Source organism: Vollenhovia emeryi, unplaced genomic scaffold (genome assembly GCF_000949405.1).
Source record: "Vollenhovia emeryi isolate VEMERY1.0 unplaced genomic scaffold, V.emery_V1.0 DF939438.1, whole genome shotgun sequence".
NCBI lineage: Eukaryota > Metazoa > Arthropoda > Insecta > Hymenoptera > Formicidae > Vollenhovia > Vollenhovia emeryi.
Genome location: NW_011966928.1, coordinates 7069 through 22680, shown reverse-complemented (window position 1 = coordinate 22680; position 15612 = coordinate 7069). Strand labels below are relative to the sequence as shown.

Sequence of the window (15612 nt, the reverse complement as noted above, 5' to 3'; positions counted from 1 at the left end):
TATCTTATTCTATTAATTAATATGAACAACTTTTGCCTGAAACATTTTTTGATTTGCCTAATACTTTTCGAGATATCATAAGCTAAACATTGAAAAAGTTATAAATTTTGCTCTTCAATATCTCGAAAAGTATTAGGCAAATGAATAAATGTTTCAGATAACAGTTGTTCATATTAATTAGTAGAATAAGATGGTATAATTAACAGTATGCTGTTCCATTAAAAAATTGAAAGTGACCTTCACGTGACCTTCAAATGACTATTCAAGGTCAAGTCAATGGTATCACCTTATATCCCCTTCCGAACCAAACAACTTTTGTTTGAAACATCTTTCCGTATCTTTTATATTTTTGGAGATAATTGCGTGGATCATTTAAAATGAGACACCCTGTATAATAAAATTCTAAGAATCTTCCACCATTTCCGAGAAGTAGATTTCCCAGAATTTTCAAATTCAAATCGCGAAATTCGAGAATCGAAAAAATGGCAAAGTATCAGGAGAACATGATCAGCAAAGAGGTGGCACTATCTGAAATTCCAAGAATTGGATTTCCGTGAATTTCCACATTCAAATCGCGAAAATCGAGAATTTTTCCTTTACCTAAATTTTCTCCCAAGCATAGTTTTTAAATTATAAAAAGAAATAGTTACGACATATTTTTTACTGCCACGGTGCAACGCGCAGAGTTTACTTCTTGCGGTAGTAAACTGTGTGTTTTGGTCCAAATGCTATGAAAAGTAAAGCCTCGTTTACATAGAAGTCGTAATGTCGTAGTCGTAAGATAGTCGACTGCGATTGGTCAATTCTTATGTGTCTGACGGAATTTAACAATCGCAGTCGTAGTCGTAGTCGTAATCGTAGTCGTAATCGTAGTCGTAATCGTAGTCGTAATCGTAGTCGTAGTCGTAGTCGTAAGAATAATCGACTGCGATTGGTCAATTCAAATCCGCGCTGTTTACACGAGCGTCGCCGCCATATGTGATGACTACCTTTTCCCCTCACTGCTCTGGCTTCAACCCCGCTAACTTATAGCGTTTTCGATTTTCTGACTCGACCCGACTGGACCCGACCCCGAGTCAGAAAAGTTTAATCAAAAGCAAGATTTGAACCACAATTTCTGCAAAAATCTTACTTTTGATCAAACTTTTCTGACTCGGAGTCGGATCGAGTCAGCAAATCGAAAACGCTATTAAGCCCGCTGCAGACGATGCTATTTTTCCTGCTGGATTGCTTGCAATTTAGTAAATTACTAGGAATCCTGAATGCTGAGTGGTGCAATGATAGTAATTTACTAAATCGCAAGCAATCCAGCAGGAAAAATAGCATCGTCTGCAGCGGGCTTTACACTCCGTCCATATAGTGGCTGCGTTCAGCAGAAGTCAGCGCTTAATAAGCGCTTTATACTGATTGGATAGATCTAGGCCCGGTTTCACCAACGCGAGTTATCGGTCGGTAACTTAACAGGGTGCCAACATAAAACTTCTTTATTAACCTATTTTCTTGGTATCAGTTTTATGTTTGGCTGTTGGCACCCTGTTAAGTTAACCGACCGATTAGGGGTCTGTTCTTTATTGCTGCACTCCTGAACTAGTGCACACTGGTGCAATGAGTTGGAATGAGGGTGCCGTCCCATGGCGCGTATCGCGATACGCGCGTATCAGGCGTATCGAACTCTACGACCAATCACAGACAATCCGCTGTTTTTCGTACGCCGGAGTTTGGCCCCTACTGTCCCATGGAGCGGATTACGCGGAAGCGGACCAGCGGATCGCCAATCACGGAATCTTTCTGATAGAGCCCTTTCAAGATTCCGTTGAAACGGATCCGTGGATTGGCGATCCGCTGGTTACGCTTCCGCTTAATACGCTCCATGGGACAGTAGGGGCCTCCGGCGTACTGAACACACGCACACACACACGCATGCACTTAAAAAGTGAAGTCTTCACAAGCCAGTTGTTTATAACCTCATACCAGTTACGACATTACGAGTTCATTTAAGCTACGGTAAGCATGATAGTTAAGTTTCAAGCTCTATCCCGATAAAAACAGCACGTGAAATCCACGTTATTGCTACGTGAAATCCACTGTTACTGTGTGTTTGCTGGGCTTACTTATCAATATGGCACCAGTAGCGCGATTCTGTAACTCGTTATGTCGTCGTTACGGGCTTTGCGCAGATCTAATATACCGTAGAAAAGCTGCGCAAAGCCCGTAACGACGACATAACGAGTTACAGAATCGCGCTACTGAACCCAAGAAGGAGGGCTCTCGACCCACACGTACGTTACGATGTACATGTGTGAGTGTGCGATCCGCTCGAATATTGTTCAGCGGATTGTTGAGCGTATCAAAAACGGCGGATCGTCCGTGATTGGTCGACGAGTTGATACGCCCGATACGCGCGTATCGCGATACGCGCCATGGGACGGCACCCTGACAGGTAATCTATTTGTTTCATTTTAACTTATTGCACTAGTTCAGTAGTGCAGTAATAAAGAACAGGCCTCTGGTGTGCACAAATCTATTGTAAATCCGGCCTTAAGTTCTCCTCCTATGTAAATATACCTTAAGGCCGTCCATATCGGCTTTAAAAACACCTTAAAAGTTTCCCGCCGAAAGTGGTTTCGGCGACGTGATATGTCGGTATCGGTTGGTTTACATTTGCCTGGTAATTTAAACAGAAAGAAGTAGCCGGCTTGCTCGCGCGAAATGGAGGGCTTTGACGATCCTGGCGTGTTCTTCTCCGACAATTTCGCGGTGGATGAGGTTCACGAGAACCGCGTGAATCTCCAACATTCCAAGAGAAAATTCAAGGAGTTTATCCGACAGTTTCACGAGGGTAACTTCAACTACAAGTACCGGTAAGAAACGACGATGCTCCTCGCACTCCCCTCGTCGATTTTGTCCGCTAAGAATCAGTACTGTTTTTAACTTCCTCAGAGATACCTTAAAACGCAACTACAACCTCGGTCAGTACTGGCTGGAGATCAATCTCGAGGATTTAGCCGCTTTCGACGAGTCGCTCGCGGAGAAGATCCAAAAGCTCCCGACGGAGTACTTATCTGTTCTCGAGGAGGCCGCGAAGGATGTCGCAGACGAGCTTACGGCTCCGCGACCCGAGGGCGAGGAGAAGATGGAAGACATTCAGGTGTTGCTATGCTCGGACGCTCATCCAAGCTCTCTGAGGGGAATGAAGGTGATACCATAATTTCTTACAATAGTCGAGAAACGTGTTTACAGTTGACGAGTTGTAGGGTTTGCGGCAAATTTCACTACTATAGATTTATAGGATGCGAAATTCTTTGTACATCCGAATTTATTCGTCATTCTAAATCTAAGCGAGTAAATCTATGTCAAGACACAAAGCATTTGGACGTAAGATCAAACGTAATTGTTTCACTGTTGCAGCCAGATATTGTTTCCAAGTTGGTCAAAGTTCCTGGTATAATTGTTTCTGCGTCTGGCATTAGATCGAAAGCGACGAAAATTGCGATACAGTGTCGCTCTTGCAAAGTCACTCAAGTTAATATCGCCATCAAGCCTGGTCTGGAGGGATACGCGCTACCCAGAAAGTGCACCACGTAAGCCTCCCCTTTGCAAATACTTTATTGTCTCTTTTATACTGTATCGCGCGAATAATTTTCGTTTCTTCATTAGAGAACAAGCCGGCCGTCCGAAATGCCCCCTGGATCCTTTCTTTATAATGCCGGATAAATGCCACTGCGTAGACTTTCAGGTGTTGAAGGTTCAGGAGCTGCCGGATCACATACCGCAGGGCGAGATGCCCAGGCACTTGCAGCTGTATTGCGATCGATATCTGTGCGACAGAGTCGTACCTGGCAATAGAGTTCTGATACTCGGGATATATTCCATCAAGAAGGTGTCCAAGACTGGTGGCAAAGGTGCAGGCAAGGAGAAGACGCTAATAGGTGTTCGAGCTCCATATATTCGTGTTCTTGGTATCTCTGTGGATGGAGAAAATACCAACATAGGTATTGGAGCATGATGATGCAAAAATACAGGGCGTCTACCACCGGGAAAACCTGGAATTCTCAAGCAATTCTTATTTGCTCTGGAAAATCACGAGATTTTTGTTGAAATCTATTTTGTATTCCGTGAGCGATCGAAGGTTAAAACTTATAAATATGTTTGGGGAGCGGTAACTAATGCTCCAAGCATTGCCACTTTTAAAGAAGCCCGCGCTAATCATATAGGAAATTGGATCTCGGTGAAATTGGCTAGTTTTCACATATGTTGTAGCTTATGACCTGCTGAACAAAAAATGTAATGGGCTCGAACTTAAATAATGGCTAGTTACTGGGCTACAGCCAGTCAAACATGGAAAATTTGGGCTCCGCGGATCTTGTTTGGAAATACTTTGTGAAGCATATTAGGAAAAAATGTTTCAGACAAAAGTTGTTTGGTTCGAAGGGAGACATAAGACGATGCCATTAATTTGATAATCATTTGATGGTCACACGAAGGTCAATTTCAATTTCTTAAATGGACACCCCCTTTTTCATTGCACATTTTTATGTCAAGAGTTTCTCAAAGACACTATATAATGAAATATAGTCTTATTTCGAACCAAACAATGTTTGTCTGAAACATTTCTTCCTAATATTATTAATAATATTAATAAATAATATTAATAAATTTTCCATGTTTGGCTGTAGCTCAGTAACTAGCCATTATTTAAGTTTGAGCCCATTATATTTTTGTTTAGCAGGTCATAAGCTACAACATTTGTGAAAGCTAGCCAATTTAACCGAGATCCAATTTCCTATATGATTAGTGCAGGGTTCTTTTATTTTCGTGTGTTTCTTTGAAGTGAGAAATGAAAAATGTTTTAACCGTTTCTCTTGTTTGAAAATTGTTATATAACTTTTAATTTTCTCTTTACGATTGTGTAAACAGGATGCATACGTGACGAAGAATAACCCTGATAATTAAATTTGCACTGAAAACTATTATAATTTTGCCCGGAAGTTTCAGCCAGAATCCTTTTAAAAATCAAGGAATTTGTTTGGAGAAATGAGTAGACACCCTGAAAACTGAGACATGCTGAAAAAAATATCAACTAGCAATCTACTTATGTCTTTCTGTGTTTTCTACGTAGGAACTCAACCGCCCGTTACATCCGAAGAGGAGGACCTTTTCACTCGGTTAGCGGCGGATCCTAATCTCTACGAGAGAATTGCAAAGAGCATAGCTCCCAGTATTTTCGGCGCAACAGACATCAAGAAGGCTATCGCGTGTTTACTGTTTGGCGGCTCGAGAAAACTAATGCCGGATGGGTTGTGCAGGAGAGGCGACATTAATATCTTAATGCTGGGCGATCCGGGTACTGCCAAGTCGCAGTTGCTGAAATTCGTAGAGAGAGTCGCCCCGATAGCCGTTTACACATCGGGAAAAGGCAGTTCCGCAGCCGGTCTGACAGCATCCGTGTCAAGAGATCCAGCGACCGTAAGCCGCATCCTCGTTTCTTTCTGTTGCGATTTTATAATTAATTTAAATAAGTAATTTAAATGCTTTAGAGGAATTTTGTCATGGAAGGCGGCGCGATGGTACTCGCGGACGGCGGAGTCGTTTGTATCGACGAATTCGATAAGATGAAGGAGGACGATCGAGTGGCGATACACGAAGCTATGGAGCAGCAAACGATCTCTATAGCGAAGGCGGGGATAACGACGACTCTGAATACGCGGTGCTCTGTGTTGGCGGCGGCGAACTCGGTTTTCGGCCGCTGGGACGATATAAAGGGGGAAGAGAATATAGATTTTATGCCGACAATCTTGTCGCGCTTCGACATGATATTTATTGTTAAAGATGAGCACGAACACAACAGGGACGTAACTCTAGCTAAGCACGTTATGAACATTCACTGTAACGCCGGCCAGATCACCGAACAATCGGTGGAGGGAGAAATTCCTGTGCACATCCTTAGAAAGTACATCAACTATTGTAGAACGTAAGTTCGCCGTGTCTTATTGCGCAGTGTACATCTCGTAAAATACAACGTGCCTCTCTTTTGTTTATATTGTAGGCGTTGCGGTCCAAGACTCAGTCCGGAAGCAGGAGAGAAATTAAAAAATCGTTACGTAATGATGCGGGCTGGTACAAGAGAACACGAGAAAGATTCTGAAAAGAGACTATCGATACCTATAACAGTCCGGCAGCTCGAAGCTGTTATACGAATCTCCGAAGCCCTGGCCAAAATGCAGCTACAACCCTTCGCTACTGAACTTCACATTAACGAAGCTTTAAGGCTCTTCCAAGTGTCTACATTAGAGGCCGCAATGTCTGGATCATTAGCAGGTACGCTGAAGATTGATAATTGTGTAAATATATTAAAATTTGCCAAATAGATATCGTTTTATCTTCTTTGGACTGCATATTCTTGATCGCATAAAATGCAAAAATTGTATTAAAGATATACACTGCAATATTTTTTATGTATCTCAAGCGTTACATCACATTTGACATACACAGCTAAAGAAACTACCTTGCGTATACGAAGCTTATCAAGTGTATTACAATTTATTATCAGGAGCGGAAGGATTTACTTCGGAAGAGGATCACGAAGTATTGTCTCGCATTGAAAAGCAATTGAAGAACAGATTTCCCATTGGGCATCAGGTATCTGAGCAAAATATAGTGAAGGATTTTCTCAAGCAGTCATTTCCAGAACGTGCTATTTACAAGGTTATACATACGATGATACGCCGTGGCGAGCTTCAGCATCGTTTGCAACGTAAAATGTTGTACAGGTTGCATTGAAGGGTAACGAGAGCTCTCTCGATGTACAATACGTATGACGTATTTCTTGTGCTCGTACGGTGTGTTAATTGTAATTCTTTCTCAACTATTTTCATTACGAACTAATGACTTGTTAATTTGCGATTATAAAAGTTCACTTTTAAACGGATAATGTGGATGATCTTGAATTCTAAAACAGACACAATCGTATGTAAGGACATTTTATATAAAATATATAATTTTTATAAAGGACACTTCTAAGTACATACATTTGCAGCGAAACAACGCCTGTTATCTAACTTACCCTTTAAAAAATAAGAAATTAAAGATTCGTCCACTAGCACCTTTATCCAAGGTACTCAAGACTTTCATATTGTCCTGTGTTAAGGCGAAATCAAATAACTCGATATTCGACTTGATTCTCTCGGGAGACGAGCTCTTGGGGATAATTACAACACCCAGTTGTAACAAGTGACGCAGTACAACTTGTGCCGCTGTCCTGTTATGTTCCGTAGCGACACTTTGAATAATTGGATGATTTAGCAAGTCGGGAAATGCTTCCGAAGTGTAGTTATACTTGGCTTGAAAGTGCGTCTTCGCGGCTGGAGAGCCCAATGGGCTGTAACCCGTTACAACAATATTATGCTTTTTGCACAATTCTCGAATTGGCGTCTGCTGCATGTAAGCGTGTAATTCTACCTAAAAATTTTAAACGTCGTTACATCTTGATTACATTCTATTAGATGACAAAAATTAAATTGTATTCAACAGATAAATTGGCAATTCAGCAATTTGAAGTATAATTGGGCAATTAATATTTTACCTGCAGATTACTCGGCTTAATTTGTGCGTTTTCCCAAATGGTTGAGATCTGCTCTTCGTTAAAGTTGCTTAAACCTATAGATCTGGTACGTCCCAGTTCAACTTGCTTCTCCATCTCCTACAAAACAATCCTGATCTCTCAGAGATCGTCTTTTACATCACAGTGACGCGTTACACAATTCTGTAATGTGATTCCCATACTTTCCACACCGAGACTGGATCTGTATCAAAGTCGAGTATGTAACTTCCATCCTCGCTCGTCGCTGCGGCGCACGTACTTTCGTCCAACTTAAATGCGAAGGGCATGTGAACGAGATACATGTCCAAGTAATCTAATCCGAGCTTCTCCAACGACAATTTAATGAACTTTTCTACGTCGGATGGTCGATTGCCAAAGTGGGGCAACTAAAAGCATTACAAGATTCTCTATGGTTTGACAGACGCAACTGTGATATTTATATTAAGTAGTAAATTGCGGCAGAGCAATCACTCGCTGTACCAAATTTATAGGTAGTACACAGTACCTTCGTCGTGATAAAAAGTTCTTCTCTAACACCACCTTTCTCAAACCACTTTTTCAGAGCCCTACCAATCGCATCCTCATTGTTATAATTCGCTGCTGTATCAATATGCTTGTAGCCACACTCCAAGGCGGTGCTCACAACAGTTTCGATCTCTTCTGGCTTAGCCTGGAGAAAGTTTCACTTCTCTTTATCAGATTGTTTCGTACAATTGGTAGTAATGATATGAGAAAATATGCTTAACGAGATATGTTACTATTAGTGTCAGAGCGCATCCCTGGTGGAAATATTTCGCTGAAAGAAATTGATGGAGAGTGAGATAAAAGTTACTGAAAAATTTTAAAAAATGAAATACTAAATGTATCTCAGAATGAGTCATAAATTTCTATATGAAATTCAATGTAATACTGTGAAATGTGTGTGTGTGTATGTAAAGAAAGTTATAAAGTGATTCAAAAAATTACGAAATACGAGATATGAAACTTACAGAATTTATTTTTCAATGAAAGTGATTTTTTACTCAAGTTTTACTGAAATATTGATGAAGTGATCATGAAACGGGGTCAACTGAGAGAGACATTCAGAGATGCACCTCGGTACAATCTCGTGATGTTTTCAGTAAAACATTTCCACTGCGGATTCTAAAATTATTTCATCACCTGCCACGTTCCCAGCCCCACTGTGGGCATGTCATATCCTGACAATAGCCGTACGGAATTCATTCTAGATTCTCATCAATATTGCATTACAATGAACGCAGCACAGCTGTTATGTTGAACATGTTAAGGCAGCATTGTCATTTGCAAGTGGTCTCAGCTACTCAAATTCGCAATACCGTTTTAATTTCAAATCAGACTTTGATAGTACGAGATGCGGTGGACGATGCACTTGGACAGGCCGTTTCTAAAGTTAGAATAGCTGCACACTAGCGAACACGCGAGCCTCTAAGGTCGCCGCGCATCGTAATCAGAGCCGTATATATCGTTTCAAAGTCGTATTGATTCGAGGAGGAGAGGGTTGCGCCCACGGATAGCGAGAACGTGTGCTATTTCGAGAGGGAATAAAATTGAAAAGGGCACCGTCGCGATGGACAACACCTGAAATTTATACTGAAATATGCAACTGGCCTCTGTACTACTAGAATTTAGATAATTCGAGACACCAGCTTACGTGAGCGCGTCTCCTGCCGTGTCCACGTGTCGCGCGTTATAAATATCGTTCAACATTCAAGATTTGTCTCCCCACGTTTGACATTCTATCTCGAAACAATAAACTAAAAACAAACGACACCGTGAAATTGACCATTGAAAATGTGAACATAAAAAAAAGGTATATGTAAATATAACACGTTTGTAAAACAGAAAGCAGGCCGCGATATAATTGCACTCGTGCAAATCAAGCGGGTGAAATTTCGAGAAAGAAATACTTTCGCGCCACAAGTGTAATCTTCGATTTTACTTTTGCATGTAAACAAAAGCGTATATCTTAAAGAAATAAATTCATGTCGCGCGTGCGAATTTTATGTATATATATTTTTAATTTCGCAATAAAGATTGAAGCAATTATAAACACGTTTGATTTACATCAGTTTTGTATCGAAATCCATTTTAGAGTATTGGGCCCTATACATAAATTTGGGAGTAAAAATTAGTTCGGTCCATTTTCAAAAGATGATTCCGGCTGTTACGAATGGTTCATAGCGACAGCCGAGTTTGGCGGTTTCAGAGAAGTTAGACTGCCAATAATATTCAGTTTATATCGCTTTGAGTTTCATTCAAAAACCTTGTTTTTTTCAGTGTTAAAAATGTCGAATTTTGTGTTGACCAAGCGGCACTTGCGGGAGGTTTTAATTTTCTGCTTTAATTGGAAGAAAAGTGCAGCAGAAGCCCATCGAATGCTTGTCGAAGCTTATGGTGACGCTGCTCCAACTGATAAATCATGTAGGGAATGGTTTCGACGTTTCAAGGATGGAGATTTCAGTGTCGAAGACAAGGCTCGCTCTGGACAGCCAAAAAAATTCGAGGACAAAGAATTGGAGGCATTACTCGAAGGAGATCAGAGTCAAACGCAAGAGGAGCTTGCAGAATCATTGGGAGTGACTCAACAAGCCGTTTCCGTACGACTGAGAGCCATGGGAATGATTCAAAAACAAGGAAATTGGGTGCCCCGGAACTGAAACCGAGTGACATTGAAAGGCGATTTTTCACCTGCGAGCAGCTGATTCAAAGGCAACAAAGAAAAGGTTTTTTTTGCATCGTCAATCGTTGCCATCGACCTAAACATCAACACCAAAGCCGAACGTATGTACATGGTTCGAAGATCATGCTCTGTATCTGGTGGGACCAAAAGGATGCCGTTTACTATAAGCCGCTGAAACCTGGCGATTCCATTACGGGCGCTCGGTATCGGCTACAATTGATTCGTTTGGGCCGTGCATTGCGAGAAAAACGGCCGGAATACGAGCAAAGGCATAACAAAGTTATTCTTCTTCATGACAACGCTCGGCCTCGTGTTGCAAAAGTCGTAAAAAAATATTTGGAAACGCTCAAATGGCAGGTCGATTTGGCAGGTCACCGGTTCACTTCTTTCGTAGAAATCGAAAATTGGTTCCAAACTTGGATCGCCTCAAAAGACGAGTCGTTTTTTTTTCGAGATGGAATTCGAAAATTGCCTGAGAGATGGGAAAAAGTAGTAGCCAGCGATGGACAATACTTCAATTGATCTGTTCATTCATTTTGTTTTGAAATAAATGCATTTTTGAACACAAAAAACGGACCGAACTAATTTGTACACCCAAGGGGTGTATACTTTATAGGGGCTATACGTATATAATAGACTATAAGGGCTATTTATGTCTTTGATTTCATTTTTTGTATTAAATGTTGATATTTAAAAATATAGAATGCGGTACAAAAATGCTAAGTATCTAAATGTATGTTTTGTACATTGTGTGACAATCTAGATTAACATACATCTCATTCATCATCATTGATTTTACACAATTGTTACGAAAATATATTCTTCGGCTTCGACAATATCACTTATATTAAAGTCATGTGTTTACTGTCTGTCAAACTGTAAAGTATCTCTACAGGCTTGGACTTCTCATTCCGCAATTCCCTCATTTCCTCGCATATTTGCTTGATATATTTCTTGTGCCGTGGATGTCTATAAAAGCGATATAATTAATATTATTGATATAATTTATTCATTATTTTTACGTAACATGTTAAAAACATTGGAAAATATATATATAGTTTTTTCGTGATACGTACTTATTTATTACAATCTGAATACTTTTTTGAAAGGTTTGTTCCTCCTCGTCAATTTCCAGAAAACTGATGATCGTTCTTATAACAGACATTTCCAGAAAGACTGCGAAGATTTCGACAGGAACTTTATGCGATATTCTTTGCAAATAGGACGACGTTTGCGCCAATATGGTATTCTTGTAACTTCTCCTGCCACTTCCGGACACTTTGTCTCGTTCCGAGAGAACGAAATTGATGTTGATGTTAACCGGATTGCTGGACGCTACCGGTATATCATTATTCGCGCTTAATTTACTCTCGGACCTGTTCAGGATCGGCAACGCGGCTTCCGACTGTCGTTGCAAGTACTCAACGATATCCTGCGTAGTATTCCATTTCTTCTCGTGAAATCGGTCTCTCTCCCACGTTTGCACCCTTAAAGTACCATTTCTTAATAATACTATGTGACTTATAGAATTCTCTTGGCAGTACTCTAATATCTCTTCCATAGTGCCTAGATCCAGGATCGTGACCTTCAATCCCAATGACCAAATCTCTCGTAACACGTTAATCATATTATTTTCTTTTCTTCCCTCGCTTCCTGGACCACCCTCGCAGCACACAGCCACGTCGATGCCGCATTTACTTTCGCCACTTTCGCACGCCTCTGCGACAGCGGATACTAATTTGTCCAATGATATGCTGATACCAGCGCCGTATTGTTTCGTCTCCTTGCTAGCCATCCCGGTGCGCTCCAGCACTTTTCTGAACGACACCAGCATTTTATCGTATCGCCCACCCGCGGCTATAACATCTTGGCCGCCTCGTCTCCGTCTATGCTTCAACTCGCAAGTTATCTGATATATCACACCACTGTATTGTTGTACGTTGTATGTTAATAAAGGTACGACAGTAATAGGCCACTGTAACAAAATAGAAGAGGAAAAAAGCATGCTTATGTGTGCGAGTGTGAACATTTCAATTATGTATATCAATGTACATTATAATATTACCTTGACACCCAAACCTTCTACATTTGATATTACAGTCTCTATGTCCTTCAAGCCTTCCTTGGCTAGACCAGCGGCATCTCCTTTCCTCTTCGTTATTGTCTTCAAGACACTGGCGATTTTTGCAACGGAGCTTTCCGTCTCAAGCAAATTGAAAAGCGTTTCCATAGCCTGATCGGTTAGGCATAAGCTTATCAGGTGCGTTTGGACCTGGAACCTGGTTAACTTCCCATCGCGGGCATCCTGCAGGATGGAATATATGTCCTGATACTTGTCCTTTTCCACGCCGCAGTACATTAGCACAGCTTGCAGTAGCGACGTGTGATTTAGGCGCACTGTGAAATTATGTTCCCGGATTTGCGGCAACTCGTTAAAAATCTCCCATATGATGAAGATCAGTTCAGTCTCTGTCATTAAATTATTATCTACATGACCAATGATGTCGAAAGCGCATTCGTACAATTCCCTCGGGTGAAATCCTCGTGCCTGCAGTAATTTGATACAAACGGATATTAATTCACAATCGTGTGCAAGATATCATTCGCGTTCCGTCACTTTTATTCGTGGATACAATATATTTCGTACGATAATCTTATTTCGGATTAAATTTTAAAAAGTGACTCTTTGAATTTACTCGATGTGTCGCACACAAACCTTTTTATCTCTGAAGACACGTTCAGTAGCGTATCTTCGAATATGCGAAATATTATTCCACACAACGTATCGAGCGAAAGGGGTGCGAAGATCGTGAGGTATAGAAACTATACTGCCGGTGCGGGTCATCAATTTCACGCTCGACTCGGTGAAGTTAGAATGCTGAATTGACTTGGGCATTAACAGCGGGGTCGCGAGGTATATTCCGCCGTGCTTTTGAAATATCTCAACGATTTTTTGTTTCACGCTCTCCCGCAGGCACTCCTTCGTTGAGGAGAGGACACTTGGCGTTCCCCTAGTGGGTAAATTCATGTCATAAGTAATATCTTCTGCCGGCGTAACATCCTGCGTGAAACACGACGCCACTAAATATCTGTATGCTTTACTTTGGCTATTGGACAACGTGTGGCGCATCACTTCTTGCAATTCCGTCTCTTCCAACGGCGGTGGCAAGTACACGGAAGAGAGTAATTCCTGAGCGGTGGGACGTTGACTCGGATCGTAATTCAGCAACCAACTAGCGAGGACAAAGAGTTCAATTCCACAACTGCTTTGTATAACTTGAAATAATATCAACTGACAATCGTTCCTCTTTACCGTATAATATGAACTTGAGACATGTCTGCTTCTAGTATGTCGGGAGGGAAGACGATTTCTTTCGAGCGCAAGTTCAAGAGAATCTTGACGCGCTCCATCCCAGTGGTTAGCGGCTTGTACGTCATTTCGAAGAAGATGATTCCCAGACTGTAGATGTCTACCTTTTGATTATAAATTGCTTTGGCAGTTTTCGCAGAGAGCTCAGGAGCTACGTATAAGGCTGTGCCAACCTGGCCAGTGAGAGATCCCAATTCTTCTACGTCAAAACTCCCACCTAAATATAAAGAATTACAAGATAAATCAGGGACTCCGGTATTAAAATTAGAAAAAAAAGATACAAAGGCAATGAGAGCTAGTCACTAGATATTAGGTGACATCAAGTACTTAAAATAAGAAAGTCAAAGAGAAATAAAATATTATAAATTAATAACATCTTGTGTACATTTCCTATTTTTATTTACTAAACTTTACATTACTTACTGAAGAGGGTCGTATACAATAACCGAAACGTTTAATCTTTAAATGCATGTTAATTTACTATTTTTTTCTTTGACTTTCTTATTTTAAATACTTGATACCACTTGTGGCGATCGTGGCGCAGAGGATTGTGCGCTGGTCTGGTAATCCGAAGACCTGGGTTCAAAACCAAACAAAACATTGTTGGTTTTTTGTTCGATCGCCACATAGAGAAGTGGATGTAGAGAGAGAGGTGTTACAAGAGGTTTGGGCACTCCTTCAAAAACGCCTTGTAACCCTAAGGGGAATCAATAAAATGTATCTACTTGATACCACTTTAATATCTAGTGACTGGCTCTCATTACTTTCATAACTTATTTTTTTCCAATTTGAATATAAAAAGGCTAATTTGTCATTGATGTACAGTGCCGACCAAGAATTATGTCAACTTTAGGTTCTCTGAGCATTACTTTCGTCAAAGTGTACAGAGTGTGTTCAAAATTTTACAGCAGACACCTGATAACAGATGCATCTTGTACATGAAAGATGAGATTTGACAAAATACACCGTGGTTCTCGAATTTTTCCTTCGTGCACTTTAAAACTACAATAGATGTGCTCGAAAAATCAAAAGGTGATACAATTTTGGCCGGTACTGTATGTACACGTGGTATAACTGCGTTTATTCACTACCTTTCTCAAATTGAGACTCCTTGTCGGTGTCGATGGTCGGAACAAACGACGACAATATATTGGTCGTGGCTAATCCAAAATCTCCTATCTTGACATGGTCGTTACTGTCGAGGAAGATGTTTACAGGCTTCAAATCTCTGTGTATCATACCCTGCTGGTGAATGTGCGCCAGACCTTCTACGATTTCGCGAAACAGCCTCCAGTAACGTTCCTCATCCTCGTACAAACCATTATCTATGGCAGTTCTCAATGTGCTCTTCTCGCAAAACTCCATTTGTATGTACATAAATTGTATCTCCTTCACAGTCACGTCTTCGCTAAAGGTTTCGGTATTTTTAGCATCGTTGTTCGAAACGTCCAATGTCGCTGCAGATTTTTGCGACACGCCATCTCTTTCAAATTCAATGCTATCGGACGATTCGATACGCAGTAGAGTTCGGATTCTGTACAGGAAAAAAATTTAGATTAGCTCTTTAACGGCGAGTTTTTCTTCATACTTTTTACAAATACAAGATCGCCTTACAGAACAATAATAAGTTGAATAAAAATATAAAATATTACAAAACGTCTAACATTTGGAAGAAAATTATCTTACGATAGAAACGCGCAGTGTTCTTCGCTGTCAGTCGAGGCATCACTGTTCTCATCGTCACTGTGAGCCGCATTCGCCCTAGATTCGTACGATATATTCCACTCGACGTCGCGTAAAGGTGGAGCAAATTTTTCTATCTCGTCGCTTTCCGCTTGCTAAAATTTACGTCATGCGTTTATACAAAAGTCTGAATCTCTATTATACAGGGTGTCAGATTCGATTTGGACGACTCCAAAGATTATAGTAGATTGGGTAAAG

The 15612-nt window shown here is 40.8% G+C and overlaps 3 protein-coding genes across 3 annotated transcripts in view; 1 reads left to right on the top strand and 2 right to left on the bottom strand.

Annotated features, from left to right (window-relative positions):
• Positions 1-1997: 1997 nt before the first annotated feature.
• On the top strand, positions 1998-6928 carry LOC105557636 (DNA replication licensing factor Mcm5). The gene is made up of 8 exons (XM_012004930.1): positions 1998-2861; positions 2941-3196; positions 3409-3581; positions 3658-3992; positions 5120-5466; positions 5538-5971; positions 6047-6318; positions 6551-6928. Exons 1-8 carry the CDS (start codon positions 2710-2712, stop codon positions 6778-6780), a joined length of 2199 nt encoding a protein of 732 aa, XP_011860320.1. The 5' UTR covers positions 1998-2709; the 3' UTR covers positions 6781-6928.
• Positions 6866-9051, bottom strand: LOC105557637 (alcohol dehydrogenase [NADP(+)]-like). The gene is made up of 6 exons (XM_012004931.1): positions 8762-9051; positions 8106-8270; positions 7783-7986; positions 7583-7699; positions 7064-7458; positions 6866-6949 (listed from the first exon to the last, which is right to left on the bottom strand). The coding sequence occupies exons 1-6, from the start codon at positions 8822-8824 to the stop codon at positions 6904-6906; spliced, it is 990 nt and encodes a 329-aa protein (XP_011860321.1). The 5' UTR covers positions 8825-9051; the 3' UTR covers positions 6866-6903.
• Positions 9052-10951: 1900 nt separating this feature from the next.
• Positions 10952-15612, bottom strand: part of LOC105557638 (eukaryotic translation initiation factor 2-alpha kinase 4) — an 11704-nt gene continuing 7043 nt past the window's right edge. The window contains exons 8-14 of the mRNA XM_012004932.1: positions 15358-15509; positions 14763-15205; positions 13615-13888; positions 13018-13534; positions 12367-12849; positions 11378-12276; positions 10952-11270 (exon numbers count right to left, since the gene is read on the bottom strand). Of these exons, the coding sequence (XP_011860322.1) occupies positions 11144-11270; positions 11378-12276; positions 12367-12849; positions 13018-13534; positions 13615-13888; positions 14763-15205; positions 15358-15509 (2895 nt within the window). The 3' untranslated portion in view covers positions 10952-11143. The remainder of the gene's footprint in view (positions 11271-11377; positions 12277-12366; positions 12850-13017; positions 13535-13614; positions 13889-14762; positions 15206-15357; positions 15510-15612) is intronic.

Excerpts from the sequence above, each read along its gene's own strand:
- LOC105557636 (XM_012004930.1), top strand. The coding sequence starts at position 2,710 with ATGGAGGGCTTTGACGATCCTGGCGTGTTCTTCTCCGACAATTTCGCG. Across the intron at positions 2,862-2,940 it reads AACTTCAACTACAAGTACCG|AGATACCTTAAAACGCAACT; the intron begins GTAAGAAACGAC and ends TAACTTCCTCAG. Across the intron at positions 3,197-3,408 it reads GCTCTCTGAGGGGAATGAAG|CCAGATATTGTTTCCAAGTT; the intron begins GTGATACCATAA and ends TCACTGTTGCAG.
- LOC105557637 (XM_012004931.1), bottom strand. The coding sequence starts at position 8,824 with ATGAATTCCGTACGGCTATTGTCAGGATATGACATGCCCACAGTGGGG. Across the intron at positions 8,271-8,761 it reads TGGGGCTGGGAACGTGGCAG|GCTAAGCCAGAAGAGATCGA; the intron begins GTGATGAAATAA and ends AACTTTCTCCAG. Across the intron at positions 6,950-7,063 it reads AATTTCTTATTTTTTAAAGG|AATTCAAGATCATCCACATT; the intron begins GTAAGTTAGATA and ends TGTCTGTTTTAG.